The sequence below is a fragment of the Vipera berus genome (genome assembly GCF_964194415.1).
Source record: "Vipera berus genome assembly, chromosome: 6".
In the NCBI taxonomy this organism is placed as follows: Eukaryota; Metazoa; Chordata; class Lepidosauria; order Squamata; family Viperidae; genus Vipera; species Vipera berus.
The window spans coordinates 86,219,814-86,237,313 of NC_138208.1; the positions used below are offsets into that span (position 1 = coordinate 86,219,814).

The window sequence follows — 17,500 nt, forward strand, 5'->3', positions numbered from 1 at the left end:
GCATGGCTGTCCATGAACTTAGCAGAATGACTTGGCATAGGAAGAATGAAGCTGGCGTGGCTAATTTTTGCAATGCTATAGTCAGAAAAAAGCGTCTTCCTTCTTCTTTGTGAGCTGGTGGGTGCCAAAATTATATGCTCAGGGGGTCTGCGGAGAGGTAAACTAGCAGCCTTTGTGTGTGTGTGTGTCTCTGTGTGTGTGTTTGTGTGGACCCTGGTGCTCTCTGAGCTTGTCTGCTTTCTTGTAGACATTTCATTACCCAACTAGGTAACATTATCACTGCTCACAGTTTGCTCTCTGTTGATGTACAGGGGAACCCTTTGCCAGTTTTACCCTAGTTAAGCAACTGTCAGATCTTTGTATTAAGCAGCAAACAGTAGTCTATCAAGGAAGCACGAAGAATACTCCCACCAATACTATATAAACAGAGAGCTTAACACTCCACTCTCTTCTGAAGATGATACCTAGATGGGTCGTGAAAGGTCTTGCAAGAGAACAAACAACCTCAAAGAGCATCAAAGGCACTGAATTTTTTTTGACTTATGCCCCTTTTTCATATGCACGACCTTGGCAGCATCCCTCAGGTCACATGATCAAAATGCAGATTCTTGCACAGTCTCCCCGGGCTCACGTGATCCCCCTTTGCGACCTTCCAGCAAGCAAAATCAAACGGGGGGGGGGGGAAGGGGGGAGCCAGATTCCCTAAACAGCCCCATGGCTAACTGAACAATGCAGCGATTCACTTAACGGCGGGTGCCCAGAAAGCTTCATAAAGTGGGGGCGAATCTCACTTAGCACCCGTCTTGCTTGGCGGTGGTCATATTGGGCTCCATTGCGGTTGAAAGTCGAGGACTTCCTGCGTCGGGTTGCCTCTTTGGGACCTTTTGTGTGGTGGGTTCTTGACCGGATCTTCACCTGAAGCCGGTTCAGGAGACGCCCACTTAACGGAGGCCTCCTTTGTCTTCTTCTGTTCTGGCAGGTAGCCAGGTGTGTCGCCCACCTTTGCTGCACGGTTCTCTCCCTTGGCTGGATGGGAGCAAAGCTTTGGGGAGCCACCACGGAGCTGCACCATGGAACCTGAGCCCGTTCTCCAAAGGCCCCATCCATCACAGCTCGCCGGGACCTCTTTCCGTCTACCCTCCGGCCTCTACCTCCACTCTCTCCGCGGGCCACTCCAGCCCCCATCTTTTCACTTTCCCACCCACCCCTCCGAAAGATGTGTCTCCAGATCCTTCCATCTCCACCCCGGGCTCCACCGGGTCCAGCCGCCAAGACGAGAAGGACTGCATTAAATACCAGGTGTCTTTGGCCGAGACGATGAAGCTGGAATCTTCTCATTCTCGGAGCAACATGGCGTCCCTCGGAGGAGCGTCGTCTTCTGGCCACCATCCCATCGCCACTTACCCTTCCTACGTTCCTGAATACGGCTCTGGACTTTTCCCCCCAAGCAGCCTCCTTGGGGGGTCACCCACTGGATTTGGGTGCAAATCCAGACCCAAGGCCCGTTCCAGTACAGGTAGGGTCCTTCATGGTTTCTTTCTGGTTTGGAAGTGGCGGGTGGGGAAGGAGGAGATTGGATGGTGCTTCGGGACTAGAGCACATGTTATCAAGCCTAACGTGAACCACATTTTCGTTTTTGTTGTTTTTTTTTAATTTTAAGGCTGGGGAGCTGTTAGGAAGGAAGATCAGAGCCGCTGGAAGATCAGACAGGAGGTTAAATAGGCGTTTCAGAATCTGCTTTGTTCCCAACCCTGCTTTGCACTTGGGTTTTATACAGTCAGGAAGTTAGTTTGTTTGGGGGAACAAAGATTCTGGACTGTCTATTTGACCTTCTGGGTTTGTCAACCATGGTTTAGGGCTGAGGAACATGTCCTCAGTTTCGCTCAAGAAACCAGCATTCAATCAAAGGGTGACTTAGGGCAATAGGTGAAGCTGGCCCGTGTCATGACACATTTCTAGGCTCTGATAGAATCTTGGTTTATTTATTTGTATCCTGTTTTTATTATTTTTACAAATAACTCAAGGGGGTGAGCATACCTAATACTCTTTTCCCTCCTCTGTTTTCCCTACAACAACCCGGTGAGGTGGGTTGGGCTGAGTAGTCCAAAGCCACCTATAGCTGCCTTTCATCCCTAACGCGGGACTAGAACTCACAATCTTTTGGTCATTGGCCCAAACTCACCCAGCCATCTTTCATCCCTAACGCGGGACTAGAACTCACAATCTTTTGGTCATTGGCCCAAACTCACCCAGCTGGCTTTCAGGGCTAAGGGAGGACTAGAACTCACAATCTTCTGGTTTCTAGCCTTGTGCCTTAATCACTTAACCGCCTTAACCCAAAATGCTTCTCATGCAGCAATGTTGTGTGCGTTGTGACATCCTTGCAGCGATTACCTAATTTTCCTTACTTGTGTCCGTTGCACAATGAGGAAGATGATGTCATTTGTTCTTCTTGGATGCCGAAGGAGCACACTTACTACCATGTGAGAACTGGGAGTTAGTTCTAGAAGTAGAAGCCAAACCTTTCCCAACTGGGTTGGGAAAGCAAAGCAAATCTTATTTGAGGAAATGCCTGTTTGCCTAGGTTATGACTGCTCATTGAGTGACCGTTCGAAGTTATGACGGGGTTGAAAAAAGTGACTTTATGACCAGTCCTTGCACTTATGACGTTTGCAGCATCCGCGTGGTCACATGATTGCAATTTGGGTGCTGGGCATTTTACGATGGCTGCAGGATCATGTGACAGCCATTTGCAAATTCTCAGCCAGTTTCCAACAAGTCAAGTCAATGGGGGAAGTTGGATTAGTGCAGCCTGGCTGAGGAATTCTGGGAGTTGAAGTCCACAAGTCATAAACGGGCTAAGTTTGAAGACCCCCCTGGATTAGTGGAACAACTGCATGATTCGCTTAATGACTGTGGCATAAATCATAAAAGTGAGTGGGACTCAATGGCTGCATTGCTCAGTGATGGAATTTGCAGTCCCATTTGGGGTTATAAGTGTAATGGCTTCTGCCCTCTAAAATGATATTCCCTGACGATTTATACTGATCCCACCCTTGTGATTTTTTTTTTTTGCTAATTGTTCAGGATTTGGTTGTTCTCGTGGGCTAGGATAGCCTTTTGGGGTTTTGATTTTGTCTCCCGGTCAGCTGTATTTTTTTTCTTCTTTTGATATACAGTATGTTCTCTCTTTAATTTTTTTCTCCTTTCAAATTTTATTTCACTAAAAAAAGTTAACTTTTTAAAACATTTTAAACCACCTCATGGCTTTGAAGTTGAGTGGCCTTGAAACTGAAAAATGAAATAAAATATAATAGTATTTCTCCTGATGATTCGATAAATCTTCTGCTTAGACCAGGGTGTTAAAGATAATCAATGTGAGGATATAATTTGTGATTTGCAGTTATTTCCATTCTTCACTTTGCAGGAAATAGGACTCCTCTGAACAGACTTGGAAAACAGAATAAGATTCAGCTCACAAGGAGACTCAATTTTTGCTAGGTGCTCTTATAATAGGCAGATAAACCCTTTGTTGATAGGGATCTCTAGTCCTAATGTAACCGAAGCCAAGGAAAATATTGTTTAGGGGTTTTTTGTCTAAGGCAGGGGTAGGTAACCTTGGCTCTTTTATGACTCATGGACTTCAACTCCCAGAATTCCTGAGCCAGTAGCTGGCTCAGGAATTCTGGGAGTTGAAGTCCATGAGTCATAAAAGAGCCGAGGTTGCCTACCCCTGGTCTAAGGTAATTTAGATAAGCTAGAGAGTCCCCCATTCACAGTCAGAGTCCCCCAGCCAACTTCATATCTTAAGGCGGAACTAGAACTCACTGTCTCCTGGTGATTGGCCCAAACCTACCCAGCCGGCTTTTATGCCTAAGGCGGGACTAGAACTCCATGTCTTCTGATGATTGGTCCAAAGTCACCCATCCGGTTTTCATGTCTAAGGCAGGACTAGAACTCACCATCTCCTGGTGATTAATCCAAAGTGACCCAGTTGGTTTTCACGCCTAAGGCGGGACTAGAACTCACTGTCTCCTGATGATTGCTTTAAAGTCACCCAGCTGGCTTTCATGCCTAAGGCGGGACTAGAACTCACTGTCCCCTGATCATTGGTCCAAAGTCGCCCAGCTGGCTTTGATGGCTAAGGTGGGACTAGAACTCACTGTCTCCTGGTGATTGGCCCAAAGTCACCCATCCGATTTTCATGCCTAAGGCAGAACTAGAACTCACCATCTCCTGATGATTGATCCAAAGCCACCCATGCCTAAGGCGGGACTAGAACTCACAGTCTCCTGGTTTGTAGGCCAGCGCCTTAATCACTACAGCAAACTTCCCAATTCAGGTTAAATCAGATTTAAGTTTAATCACAACCTTGAGGCCTCTCTCATTCCACGCATTCAAAAATACTTGGCAGCCTTGAAATGAACCCGAGAGGGAAGGAAACAAATTCAGAATCGATGGGCCGTGTTAGAAACTAATATGCAAATGCCACATCCACATAATATTGTCACGCTCTTTTAAAGTAGACAGTGATAGATGTGTATTTTGCCTCGCCTAGAAATCAAATGTCTTTATTTTATTTTTTAAAATTTATTCGTTTCAGCGCTGTCGTAACCTCGAACAGTCACTAAACGAACTGTTATAAGTTGAGGACTACCTGTCAACTAATATCCTAGGCCATTTATCCAAATAAACTCAGGATACGACTATTTAAGAATGGAAACACAAACTTTTGCACAGTGCCCCATAGAGTTGTCTGATCGTTACTTCTGCTTCCGAAGCTGTTCCCGCCTAGGCAATTCGGTGGATCTGGCTTGCATCTCTGCCGTGAAAATGTCTGCTGGAGGCTGATGTCAGCCAGGCCACCTGAGGCAGGCCAAGATGGTTTGTTTGTTTTTTGGGAGAATGAGCAATCCTAGAGGACAGTGGCAAGAAAAGGGCACCTTTCTCTCTCCCCCCCCCGCCCTCCCGCATTTGCAACCAGCTGAAACTAGCCTGCTAGATTTTTTTTTACCTTGTCTGTCGTGATTACATGGCTAGTTTATGGTTCAAGGTTTTGTAGGAACCGTAGCAATTAGATTGTCAATAAACCATAGTTTATATGGAAATCCACTTGCAGAGATCTCTCTCCGTCTCGTCTCTCTCTCTCTCTCTCTCTCTCTCTCATCTCGTCTCCCTCTCTCTCTCTCTCCCTCTCCCTCTCCCCCCCTCCCTCTTTCTCTACCTCTAGCTGTTTAGCTATCATCTAGCTATTGTATTTCTTTATTTCTCTCTCTCTCTCTCTCTCTCTCTCTCTCTTTCTCTCTCCCTCCCTCTCCCTCTCCCCCCCTCCCGCTTTCTCTACCTCTAGCTGTTTAGCTATCATCTAGCTATTGTATTTCTTTATTTCTCTCTCTCTCTCTCTCTCTCTCTTTCTCTCTCCCTCCCTCTCCCTCTCCCCCCCTCCCGCTTTCTCTACCTCTAGCTGTTTAGCTATCATCTAGCTATTATATTTCTTTATTTCTCTCTCTCTCTCTCTCTTTCTCTCTCCCTTCCTCTCCCTCTCCCCCCCTCCCGCTTTCTCTACCTCTAGCTGTTTAGTTATCATCTAGCTATTGTATTTCTTTATTTCTCTCTCTCTCTGTCTGTCTCTCTCCTCTCTCTCCCTCTATTTCTCTATCTCCTATCTCTTTATCTGTCTGTATCTATCCACGGTGTTAATGTTATGACCAAAGTTGACATTGCTGATATTTAAATCCACATCTTTCTCCCATCTGTTCTTCTTTTTCTTTTCTTTTTTTGAAAAAAAAATCCCTTGGATGATAGACTCCTTTATAAAAGTGAAAGTAGACTCCATTGTGAATTGATTTCCGCCTTGCGTTCTCTTGCAAACTCCATTCCCAACCTGTTTGCTAAGTTAATCTACACCCCCCCCCCCCCCGTTTCTTTCTTTGAGGCAAAGTGTTGCTAAGTCACCTATTTCTGGAGAGCGGAGTCAAGGGGTATACGGATGTTCTTGCACACAAGAGTGTGGTGTCATGGGGAGGGGGAACCACAAAAACCTAATGTGTTCCGGAAATTTTGTTTATTGGTTGAGTAACTTCCCTTAGCAAAGAGGGAAAAAATGGAGAGAATTGTCTTTCCTTCAAAGGGAACTTGGTCTGAACTTCCCACAGTTCTTTCTCAGCACCAGTTCGTTTTTTAATCTGGCCTTTTCAAGGTTTTGTGTCTCCCTCTGTGTGTGTTTGTGTGTCTGTGTGTGTGTGAAAGAGAGAGAGAGAGAGAGAGAGAGAAAGAGACAGAGACAGAGAGATGGAGAGAGAGAGATAGAAAGAGAAAGAGAGATGAAGAGAGAGAGACAGACAAATAGAGAAAGACAGAGATGGAGAAAGAGAGATATGAAGAGAGAGAGAGCAAGACAGAGATGGAGAGAGAGAGAGAGAGAGAGAGAGAGAGAAAGAGACAGAGAAAGAGAGAGACAGAGAGAGTGGGAGAAAGAGAGAGATGGAGAGAGAGACAGAGAGAGACCAAGACAGAGAGAGAGAGAGAGAGAGAGAGGGATAGAGACAGAGACAGAGAAAGGGATAGAGATAGATAGATAGAAAGAGAGACAGAGAGAGAGGGAGAAAGAGAGAGACCGAGACAGAGAGATGGAGAGAGAGAGAAAGACAGAGAGATGGAGAGAAAGAGAGAGAGACGAGAGAGAGAAAGAAAGAGAGATGGAGAGAGAAAGAGACAGAGAGATGGAGAGAAAGAAAGAGAGAGAGACAGAGAGGTGGAGAGAGAAAGAGTGAGTGAGTGAGTCAGGGAGACGTTAAACAGAAAAACTGAATTTAGACTGGCTGATTTGGGCTGCTCTCCCAAATATTTTGTGATTTGCATAAGGATATTTTACAAAGGCAATGACCCAAAGTGATCCTACCGTACGAGGAAGTATTTCTAACAGGTTTGGGGGCCATTGCTTTAAGTAAACACCCCCCCCCCATTCCTAGTGTAGAACAATCTGCATAGAGGCCTCTTGGCTGAGAATTAGCATCCTGCTTCAGAAATGGATTTTGCTAACTCTGCTAGGACTCTGGGCTTGCAATGCAGCTAGTCCTCGCCTTTCCACCACAAAGGAGCTCGAAATTTCGCTGGCTAATCGAGACACTTGCTAAGTGAGTTTGGCCCCGTTTTGTCACCTTTCTTGCCACCGTTGTTAAGCGGATCACTGCAGCTGTTAAGCTTGTCGCACGGTTGTTCAGTGAATCCGGGTCCCCTGAAGGTCGCAAAAGGGGATCATGTCTCTCTCTCTCTCTCTCTCTCTCTCTCTCTCTCTCTCACACACACACACACACACACACACACACACACCGGGATGCTGCCACCGTCACAAATACGAGCCAGTTGCCAAGCATCTGAATTTTGATCACATGATGCCTGGTGCGGTTGTCAGCCTGAAAAATTGTTCGAAGCCACTTTGTACTTGTGGTTTCCAACGGTCACTAAATGAATCGTTGTAAGTGGAGGACTGCCTGTAAATGCGATTAGGGTGGCGTCGGCTTGTTTTGAAACCCTGGAGGACTGCCAATATTCCCACCAGCCACTGCAGCTGTGGCTTCTAACGTCGTCGTCTGAACTCCAGCCGCCCACAAATTGTGTCTCTGTGTGTGTGTGTGTGTGTGTGTGTGTGTGTGTGTGTGTGTGTGTGTGTGTGTATACACTGGGGCTGTCTAACGCTTCATCTACAGATCAAGCAGCCTCCTACGGCCTCCGATTACGCCTCCTTTTCGAGACGGCTAACGTCTCCAGCATCCGTCTCTTCGCAGAGAAGCGCAAAACCCGACTTCCGTTTGGGAAAATAATTTTATTTTCCCTTTTGTTTTGCTCCCCCACCCCAATCCGTGTCCCTGCTGCATGCAAGGAGAGCGGATTCACCACCCTGAGTCAGATCATTTTTCAGGGTTTTTCCAGGATGACATTTGTTCCCCACTGTCTGAGCCGGGCACTGTGTCTCTCTTTTAGCCGATGATATGTTTTAGTTAATCCAATTATTGTCAGACTGCTGCACGCGACAGTTACATTGTTTATTTAGCGCCAGGAACTTTAATAGAGTCAGGATGTGGTTAACAGTGACAAAAACACACACACACACACACACACGGACACACAAAGTAAACCCAGAGCAGTCTCTTTCGGTACATGCAAGTCGAGGGGAGGAGAAAAAAAACAACACACAGAGAGAGAAAAATAAAAAGAGAGGGAGGGAAGACAGGAAACAGAAGAGGAGGCGAATTCAGTCTTCAAACTGGGTTTATCTGGCGACTGCAGGTGCTCCTCAACTTACAACGGTTCGTTTAGTGACCGCTCAAAGTTACAACGGCACTGAAGAACGTGACTTAACGACCATTTTTCCCCCAGTTATGACCTTTTGCAGCATGCCCCCGTGGTCATGTGAGGGAAACTCAGAAGCTTGCGCTAAAGCGTTCCTATTTGTGACCGCTGTTGTGTCCCAAGGTGACGTGATCAGAAGTAAAGTCAACGGGGAAGCCCGCATCTCTTTAACAAACTGGGTTACTCCCTGATCAACTGCGGTGATTTCCTTAACGGGGGCAAGAGAGGTCGTAAAACGGGGCAAAACTGGCTTAACAACTGTCTCGCTTAGCAACAAAAATTTTGCGCTCAGTTGAAGTTGTAAGTCGAGGACTATCTGTAATGCTTTCCTCTTTCGGACCGGAATGACGTTGCCTTCTGATCGTCCCTCATACCAATGTGGAGATCATGGCTAGGATAGGCAGATGGACCGGTCCTATCCTTAGATGTGAGGCTGCAACATCTGGCATCAGATACTGTCCACTTAGTGACAGCCCTGAAGAACTGAGTACTCTTGAAGTTAGTCTGGCCTCTTAAGGGTAGGCATGGGATCCAGGTGTCCACAGTTCAGGTACTTCCTTGAGGAACTGGGCATGTGCATGGCTGGCCCCTGATTTGGGGCTGCAAAATTTCCCAGGGTGATTGGGTGGACAGATGTTAGCTCCACAGATGTTGCAAGAGACATTCCTGTTGGAAGCGTGGAGACAGCCCTGATTCATCTGCTTAAGCGCATGTTTGAGAATGTGCTTGATGGACAGTTCATAGGTCTATAGATGTTGAGAGCCTGGATATAGTCCTAATTCATCTACTTCCAGACTTGTTTGAGGAGGTGGTTTGATGGACAGTTGCTAGGTTCCACAGACGTTGGAAAGGTGTTCTTCTGTTGAGAGCTTGGAGGTAGTCCTCGGTCATCTACTTACATGCATGTTTGGGGAGATGGTTTGTTGGACAATTGCTAGGTCCATGAATGTTGGAAGGGACCCCCCTGTTCAGAGCTTGGAGATGGTTCTGGGTCATCTACTTAAGATGCATGTTCAGGGAGATGGTTTGGTGGACAGTTGCTAAGTAACACGGACGGAGGTTGGAAAGGAGTCTCCTGTTGAGAGCCTGGGCATAGTGCTGCGTCATCTACCTGCAGACGTGTTTAGGAAAAGGTTTGATGGACAGCTGCTAGGTCCCACGGACTTTGGAAGGGATTCTTCGGTTGAGAGCCTGGACATGGTTCTGATCCATCTACTTAGATCAGGGGTCTTCAAACTTGGCAACTTTAAGACTTGTGGACTTCAACTCCCAGAATTCCTCAGCCAGGCACGCTGGCTGAGGAATTCTGGGAGTTGAAGTCCACAAGTCATAAAAGGGCCAAGTTTGAAGACCCCTTGACTTGTGGACTTCAACTCCCAGAATTCCTCAGCCAGGCACGCTGGCTGAGGAATTCTGGGAGTTGAAGTCCACAAGCCATAAAAGAGCCAAGTTTGCCTTAAAATGTTATTTATTTGATCAGCTTCATCACTAGCTCAATAGGTAACAGTCTGCCTTTATCTTGGAGGGCTCCAGGTGATTTAACTGTGGGGAGTGCCTTAATTTTTCCCAGAGAGAGGGCAAAAGGGGCTGTCCCTAACCCTGGTTCAGGGTGGACTTGAATCTGGGTCTTCTGAGGGAAACCAGACCTGCTCTCTTCTGACCTGATCTTAGATGTGGTTCCTCAAGTTGCTCATTCAATAGGATTGAGACACACACAGACACCTGAGGTACTTCAAACGTACAGCTTGAGGCCTGCAAGGCCAAAGACATGGTAAAGAGCACCTCATTTGTATGGGGCAGAGATCTGTGGCCACTTGGCATTTGAATTCTGGGAGTTGAAGTCCACAAGTCTTAAAGTTGCCAAGTTTGAAGACCCTCTGACTTAGGTGCATGTTTAGGGAGATGTTCTGCTGGGCAATTGCTAGATTCCACAGACCTTGGAAGGGAGTTTATTTTTGAAAGCATGGGCAAGGTCCTTTGGTCATATGCATATTTGGGGAAGTGTGGGCATCACCATAGGTGTCCTGCCAAAGGGCACATGAACATTTTTGTTTCCACAATAGCTTGAACTCTGGCTTGTTTTCACCACGGTACATTTAGTCCCCGATAGGGACTTGTTTTATGCATCACACGAAGGTATTCAAACGATGATTTGCAATTCACACAACAGTTGGATTTCATTCACCCTATTACTAAATTAACCACTGTACACATCCCTTCCTCTTTTTGCTGCTTTTTCTTTTTTTCTTTCAATGACGCAAGCGACTCAGTTTAGGAGTCAGGCAGCCTTGCAAAGCTAATGAAATAGTAAGTAAATAGTAAATAGTAAGTAATAATTTCCTGCCTTTGCACAGAAGCTGGTACCATAAACTAGCCAAAATGGGGTTGGTTTGCACAACCCTTCGAATAGCAAAAAAAAAAAGCAAACATGATTAAAACCAGGGCTTGATATGCTCAGGGTGGGGGTGGGGATCCAGTTGCTGAGTTTTTAAGGGAGCTGCTACACTATGTGGTGTGAACTGCCGTTTGACTTAGGTATAAGCCAGAGGTAGGCAACCTTGGCTCTTTTATGTCTCATGGACTTCAACTCCCAGAATTCCTGAGCCAGCCACGCTGAGGGGAAAGGGAGAGGTTTCCATGCTGAGCCAGGTTGGCTCAGGAATTCTGGGAGATGAAGTCCACCAGTCATAAAACACCCAAGGTTGCCTACCCCTGGCCTAGGCCGCTTTATGACTCGTGGACTTCAATTCCCAGAATTCCTGAGTCAGCCACGCTGAGGGGAAAGGGAGAGGTTTCCAAGCTGAGCCAGGTTGGCTCAGGAATTCTGGGAGATGAAGTCCACCAGTCATAAAACACCCAAGGTTGCCTACCCCTGGCCTAGGCCGCTTTATGACTCGTGGACTTCAATTCCCAGAATTCCTGAGTCAGCCACGCTGAGGGGAAAGGGAGAGGTTTCCAAGCTGAGCCATGCTGGCTCAGGAATTCTGGGAGATGAAGTCCACCAGTCATAAAACACCCAAGGTTGCCTACCCCTGGCCTAGGCCTAGGCCGCTTTATGACTCGTGGACTTCAATTCCCAGAATTCCTGAGTCAGCCACGCTGAGGGGAAAGGGAGAGGTTTCCAAGCTGAGCCAGGCTGGCTCAGGAATTCTGGGAGTTGAAGTCCATGAGTCATAAAAGAGCCAAGGTTGCTAGCAGGATGAGTTAGCCAGGCAACCTGTCAGTCTTTGGGGTGTCATTTGGGGGTGCTGGATTCTATTATTGCTGGCTGGCTGAGGAATGCTGGGAGTTGAAGTCCACCAGTCTTAAAGTTGCCAAGTTTGGAAACCCCCTGGCCTAGACTAGAGGAACAGGATAGGGAGAGCAAAATGGTTGCTTCTCTCTCTAAGCTTCTTTTTCTTCCTCCCCTGAACCTCAGCATGGCTGCTGTTAAGAAGGCCATGTCGGCTTTTGCAAATATTGGCCAACTAACATTGCCTTTGCCGACTGGTAGAAGATCAGATGATTGCTTTTTGAATACTGGCTGCTGATATTTTTTGACTTGGGGGAGGGGGAAAAAATAACTGTAGGCAGCTGAATCAAAAAGGTTTGTGGGTGGGAAAACCACCTGTAAGTTCTTTAAAGTAGCACAGTTCTGCCAGGGCAGGCAAACCTCCCCGCTCTGTGCTCAGAATGTCCCGTTCTTTTGTCCTAAATGTGGCCCTTTTGCAACCTGCATTGTAACATCTCAGGGTGCTAAGAAAAGGATCCGTTTTGTAAGCCTGGAATCTGCTCATTGTTTCCTCTAAAACATATACCTCTTCAGGACAGACAACTAGAACTAAGGAGAAATTTCCTGACTGTTAGAACAATTAATTGGTGGAACCGGCTTGCCTCCAGAAGTTGTGGGTACTCCAATACTGGACATTTTAAGAAAGAGATCGGACAGGCATTTGTCTGATGAAATGGTATAGGTTTTCTTGCTTGAGCAGGGGGTTGGACTAGAAGACCTCTAAGGTTCCCTCCAACTCTGTTAATCTGTTACTCTGAAGACACCCATGGAAGTCTACCTTGGCATTTCTGATCCGCATTCGTTGGAAATGGTAATGGGCCAAAACTAAGACCTTGTTAAAGCTTCCTCAGCTTGGATAGGAAGACCCTTCACAATCCTTTGGCTGAGCTTTCTGCATTGCCAGGGAGTTGCTAAAAGTCTGCTGGAGCAAAAAAAGGGACCTATCCTCAAAGAACTTATTTGCAAAGCCTTTGCAAATCATCATCATCATCATCATCATCATCATCTAGACATGACCGAGTTGCTAAACTAATCCACTGGGCATTGTGTAAAAAATACAACTTGCCTGTGTCCGAAAAGTCGTGGGAACGTAGGGTGGAAAAAGTTGTCGAGAATGAGAGGGTGAAGATCTTGTGGGACTTCCGAATACAGACAGATTGCCATTTGGAACACAACAGGCCAGATCTCGCAGTCGTAGAGAACCGAAGCGTACAGTTGATTGATACCGCTGTACCAGGAGATGCCAGAGTCGAAGAAAAAGAACTGGGAAAAATTACGAAATACCGCGACCTGGCCATCGAAACTGCGCGATTGTGGATGAAACGTGTAACAGTGATACCCATTGTCATCGGGGCACTGGGAACTATGTCCAAAAACTTTGCAAAATACATCAAGAAGTTGCAGCTTCCTGCAATAACTCCAGCAAAGCTACAAAAAACTGCGCTACTCGGAACATCTTACATTTTAAGAAGATACCTGGTTGATACCTAGGATGCTGGCAGCCGCCCGTGTCAGCCATTGGTGCCAGTCAATTTGAGTGTTCAGTTGACTGAGTTTTATGTTTTATGAATAAAAAATTTATAATAATAATAATAACAACAACAACAATAATAAATGAGGTGATTTGCAGAAGGGTGGGTGGTTGAGTAAACCCTGTTTTTTTAAATTTTATTTAAGACTGAAGTCTCCTCCAGCTAACTATTTCAAGAAAACCAGTCGTCAATTTTAGCGAACCAGGCTGAATAGGCAGGTAGCTGGCATTCGAAGACCAACATGGAAAATGTGACAAGCTGACCTCAGATGATGGTGGAGAGAAAACACACATATTTGGCTGTTTCTGAGGTTCTTCCCACTCTTCACATTCTGTTGCAACTGGGACAACTGGGGGGGGAACAAGAGCCTTGGTGGAGCAGTGGGCTAATGCCTCCTTAAGTAACACCAGCTGCCTGCAATTAGTGCAGGTTCGAGTCCCACCAGGCACAAGGTTGACTCAGCCTTCCATCCTTCCGAGGTAGGTAAAATGAGGACCCAGATTGTTGGGGGCAATTAAGCTGACTTTGTAATAATGCCACTTGGGTGTGTGTGTGAAAGCCCTAACAAGCAGGCATAGACATAGAATGAAGGCTACTGCTAAGCTTGTAAGCCGCCTTGAGTCTTCGGAGAAGGGCGGGATATAAATGGAATTAAAAAAAACAAACAAGGACAGCCTCGGAATTGTGGTGCAGACAGACTGACATAATTTCTTGTGGACTGCTCAAACAGTCAGCCTCAAATATGTCAAAGAACAAACTTCCGCCCAAGTTTTTTTTTTCCTGGTTCCAATTTCCTTTCCTTCTTTGGACCCATCTTGCAAATAATACAGGTAGTCCTTGACTTACGACCACAACGGAGCCCCCACATTTTGTCACTAAGTGAAACATTTGTTCCTGAATTTTGCCCCCTTTTACGACCTTTCTTGCCACAGTTGTTAAGCGAATCCTTGTAGCTGTAAAGTAAGTAACCCGGTTGTAAAGCGAACAGGGCTTCCCCGTTGACTTTGCTTGTCAGAAGGTCGCAAAAGGGGATCACGTGACCCCGGGATGCTGCAACCGTCATAAGTATGAGTCAGTTGCCAAGCGTCTGAATTTTGATCGTGTGACCGCGGGGGATGCTACAATGGTCATAAGTGTGAGAAATAGTTGTAGCTCACTTTACAGGGCTGTTGTAACTTGGAACGGTCGCTAACTGAACTGTTGTAACTTGAGGACTACAACTTTTCCACATTTACCTGGTCCTCAGTTGTCCTGTATTTAGATAGTCCAGTATTTTTCCCTTTTTGTGTTGCATTATATCAAGTTACCTTCATATTCTGGGTGAGGAAGGGTGGCAGAGTTAAAAATGAGAGTGCCAAAAATGTTTTCAGATCATAGGGGAGAAATTGTGATGGTGGTGGTGTTATTTGGTGTGTTTTTTTGGCCGCTGTGAATTTCTGTGACTCCTCTAGACTAGAGGAATGATCAATCATGATTTGTAGAAACTCTAAACTGTACTCTCTTGCATAAGAGTAATCACGGTTCCCTCCCCTTATTCTGTTTTTAACCTAGGATTCTATTCTGTTCCGTTCTATTCTATTCTATTCTATTCTATTCTATTCTATTCTATTCTATTCTATTCTATTCTATTCTATTCTATTCTATTCTATTCTATTCTATTCTATTCTATTCTTTGAAGGTTTTTTTTTTTGATACGAAGAAAAGTAGTTACCAAAACCTTCCTGGCTAAAATGCCGTTGTGTGAAACGAACGGTTATAAGTCAAGACTGACCTGCCTTTGGGCCTCGTTAATTGAGGTCTGCAGCTTTTCTATTTAGAAAGGTGATTTCAGGATGAGATGGCATTGATTCATGAGAACAGGGTGGGTGAATTGTCTTTGATATAGGTCTGAAGTTCTGCAAGGTTTTGATTCTGGCTTTTGCACTGATTCGGAAAACTTTGCATCAGTCTCGGTCTAATCTCCAAATGAGTCTGAATCTTTTAGAGATTAATTTGGACTGAAGTCTCGGCCAAATCTCTGAGTCAAATATCGATGCAGCTGTAAAGTACAGGTTGTCCTCGATTTACGACCACATTTCAACTGAAAATTTCTGCTGCTAAGTGAGACATTTGCCAAGTGGGTTTTGCCCCATTTTATGACCTTTCTGGCTACATTTGTTAAGTGAATCACTGCAATGGTTAAGTTTGTAACACGGTTGTTAAGTGAATCTGGCTTCCCCTATGGACTTTGCTTGCCAGAAGGTCGCAAAAGGGGATCACATGACCCCGGGACGCTGCCACCATCATAAATATGAATCAGTTGCCAAATGTCTTGATTTTGATCATGTAACCAGGGGGATGCTGCAATGGTTCTAAGTGTGAAAGATGGACATAAGTGAATTTTTTCAGTGCTTTGCAACTTTGAGTGGTCACTAAATGAACTGCTGTAAGTTGAGGACGAATTGTACAAAAGTATGATGATAATTAAGTGATTTAAGTTATTTACCTTCCTCTTTCTTGCCAGCAATCTTGAGTGTGTGTCAGTTTGTTACAAAAATATACCAATATCTTTTACCTGTAATGTAAGTGTCTAGATTAGTGATTTTAGCTTCTGCAGAATAATCTTAAGTCTTTTGGAGTAAATCTGGGTTTTGGTCGGGGTTGTGCAAAATACGCCAGAACGGAGAGTCCTTTGAGACAAGTAACCTAATTCCCCCCCCCTCCTATTTTACTGCAAAGTTTTATGCGGACGTCTTAATGTAGATTGGGTTGATGAATACATCCAGGAACAGAAAGTGTAGATTTCATTATCAATGAGAGCTAGAATGTATGTAAAAAAAATATGAATTGTGGCCAGTTAGTTTTTGGTGCATATGAAAGTAAGAATTACTGCATTAACAAAGGAATAGAATCAAGATCATGTTAAGAGTTAATACCACTTTATAATGCCTTGGTAAGGCCACACTTGGAATACTGCATCCAGTTTTGGTCACCACGATGTAAAAAAGATGTTGAGATTCTAGAAAGAGTGAAGAGAAGAGCAACAAAGATGATTAGAGGACTGGAGGCTAAAATATATAAGGAACGGTTGCTGGAATTGGGTCTGTCTAGTCTAATGAAGAGAAGGACGAGGAGGGACATGATAGCAGTCTTCCAATATCTCAGGGGTTGTCTCAAAGAAGAGGGAGTCAAGCTATTCTCCAAAGCACCTGAAGTTAGGACAAGAAGCAACGGATGGAAACTAATCAAGGAGAGAAGCAACCTGGAACTAAGGAGAAACTTCCTGACAGTTAGAACAATTAGAAGTGGTGAATGCTCCAACCCTGGAGGTTTTTAAGAAGAGACTGGACAGCCATTTGTCTGAAATGGTGTAGGGTTTCCTGCCTGAGCAGGGGGTTGGACTAGATGACCTCCAAGGTCCCTTCCAACTTTATGATGATGATGATAGTTATATGGGAAGAGTGATAATGGAAGAGGAGCCTTGGTGGAGCAGTGGGCTAATGCCTCCTTAAGTAACACCAGCTGCCTGCAATTAGTGCAGGTTCGAGTCCCACCAGGCTCAAGGTTGACTCAGCCTTCCATCCTCCCGAGGTAGGTAAAATGAGGACCCAGATTGTTGGGGGCAATAAGCTGACTTTGTAATAATGCCTCTGGGGGGGGGGGGCGAAAGCCCTAATAAGCAGGCATATACATAGAATGAAAGCTATTGCTAAGCACATTGGTTTGTGCTTAAATTGTAAGCCGCCCTGAGTCTTCGGAGAAGGGTGGGATATAAATGGGATAAAAATAAAATGAAAATAAAGAATCAGGGATGAAACCGTCGTAAGTCAAAGACTAACTCTGTACTGACAAATAATTGAGACAGTGTCCAAGGAAAGAATGACAAAAAAAAAAGGCAAGGATGCAATGAGAACGTTGAAAAATGATAAGATTGTAAGTGGAGATGGTATCAGCAGGAAAAAGCTGAAATAGGAACGTGGGTAATCCTCACCGTTCTTTTAATGACCCTGTGGCGTTACAACAGCTCGGGAAAAAGTGACCTATGCTCATTGTTTCACACGACCGTTGCGGCATCCCCACATCAGCTGTTTGAAATTTAGGAGTTTGGCAAGTCAATGGGGGATGGCGTGGGGAAAGCCAGATTCACTTAACGCTTGCATGATTTGCTTAACAATGGTGGGCAAAAAAATAATACAGTAATCGTAAAATGGGTCAAAATTCACTTAAGAACTGGCTCACTTAGCAATGGGAATTTTGGCGTGGTTTTGTGATCCTAAGTCAAGGACTTCCTGTAACAGCTTTGCAGCTTGCTTTAGTGTGAGCATATAAAGACGGCATCCGTGGACAATGTGGGGAGGAGGATGGT

General features: G+C 45.3%; 1 protein-coding gene across 1 annotated transcript in view; it reads left to right on the forward strand.

Annotated features, from left to right (window-relative positions):
* The window catches only part of GATA3 (GATA binding protein 3), a gene marked incomplete at its 5' end in the record, with an annotated part of 137,638 nt that overhangs the window by 75,564 nt on the left and 44,574 nt on the right, over positions 1-17,500 (forward strand). The window contains one exon of the mRNA XM_081331901.1: positions 980-1,516. Coding sequence (XP_081188027.1) covers positions 980-1,516 — 537 coding nt within the window. The remainder of the gene's footprint in view (positions 1-979; positions 1,517-17,500) is intronic.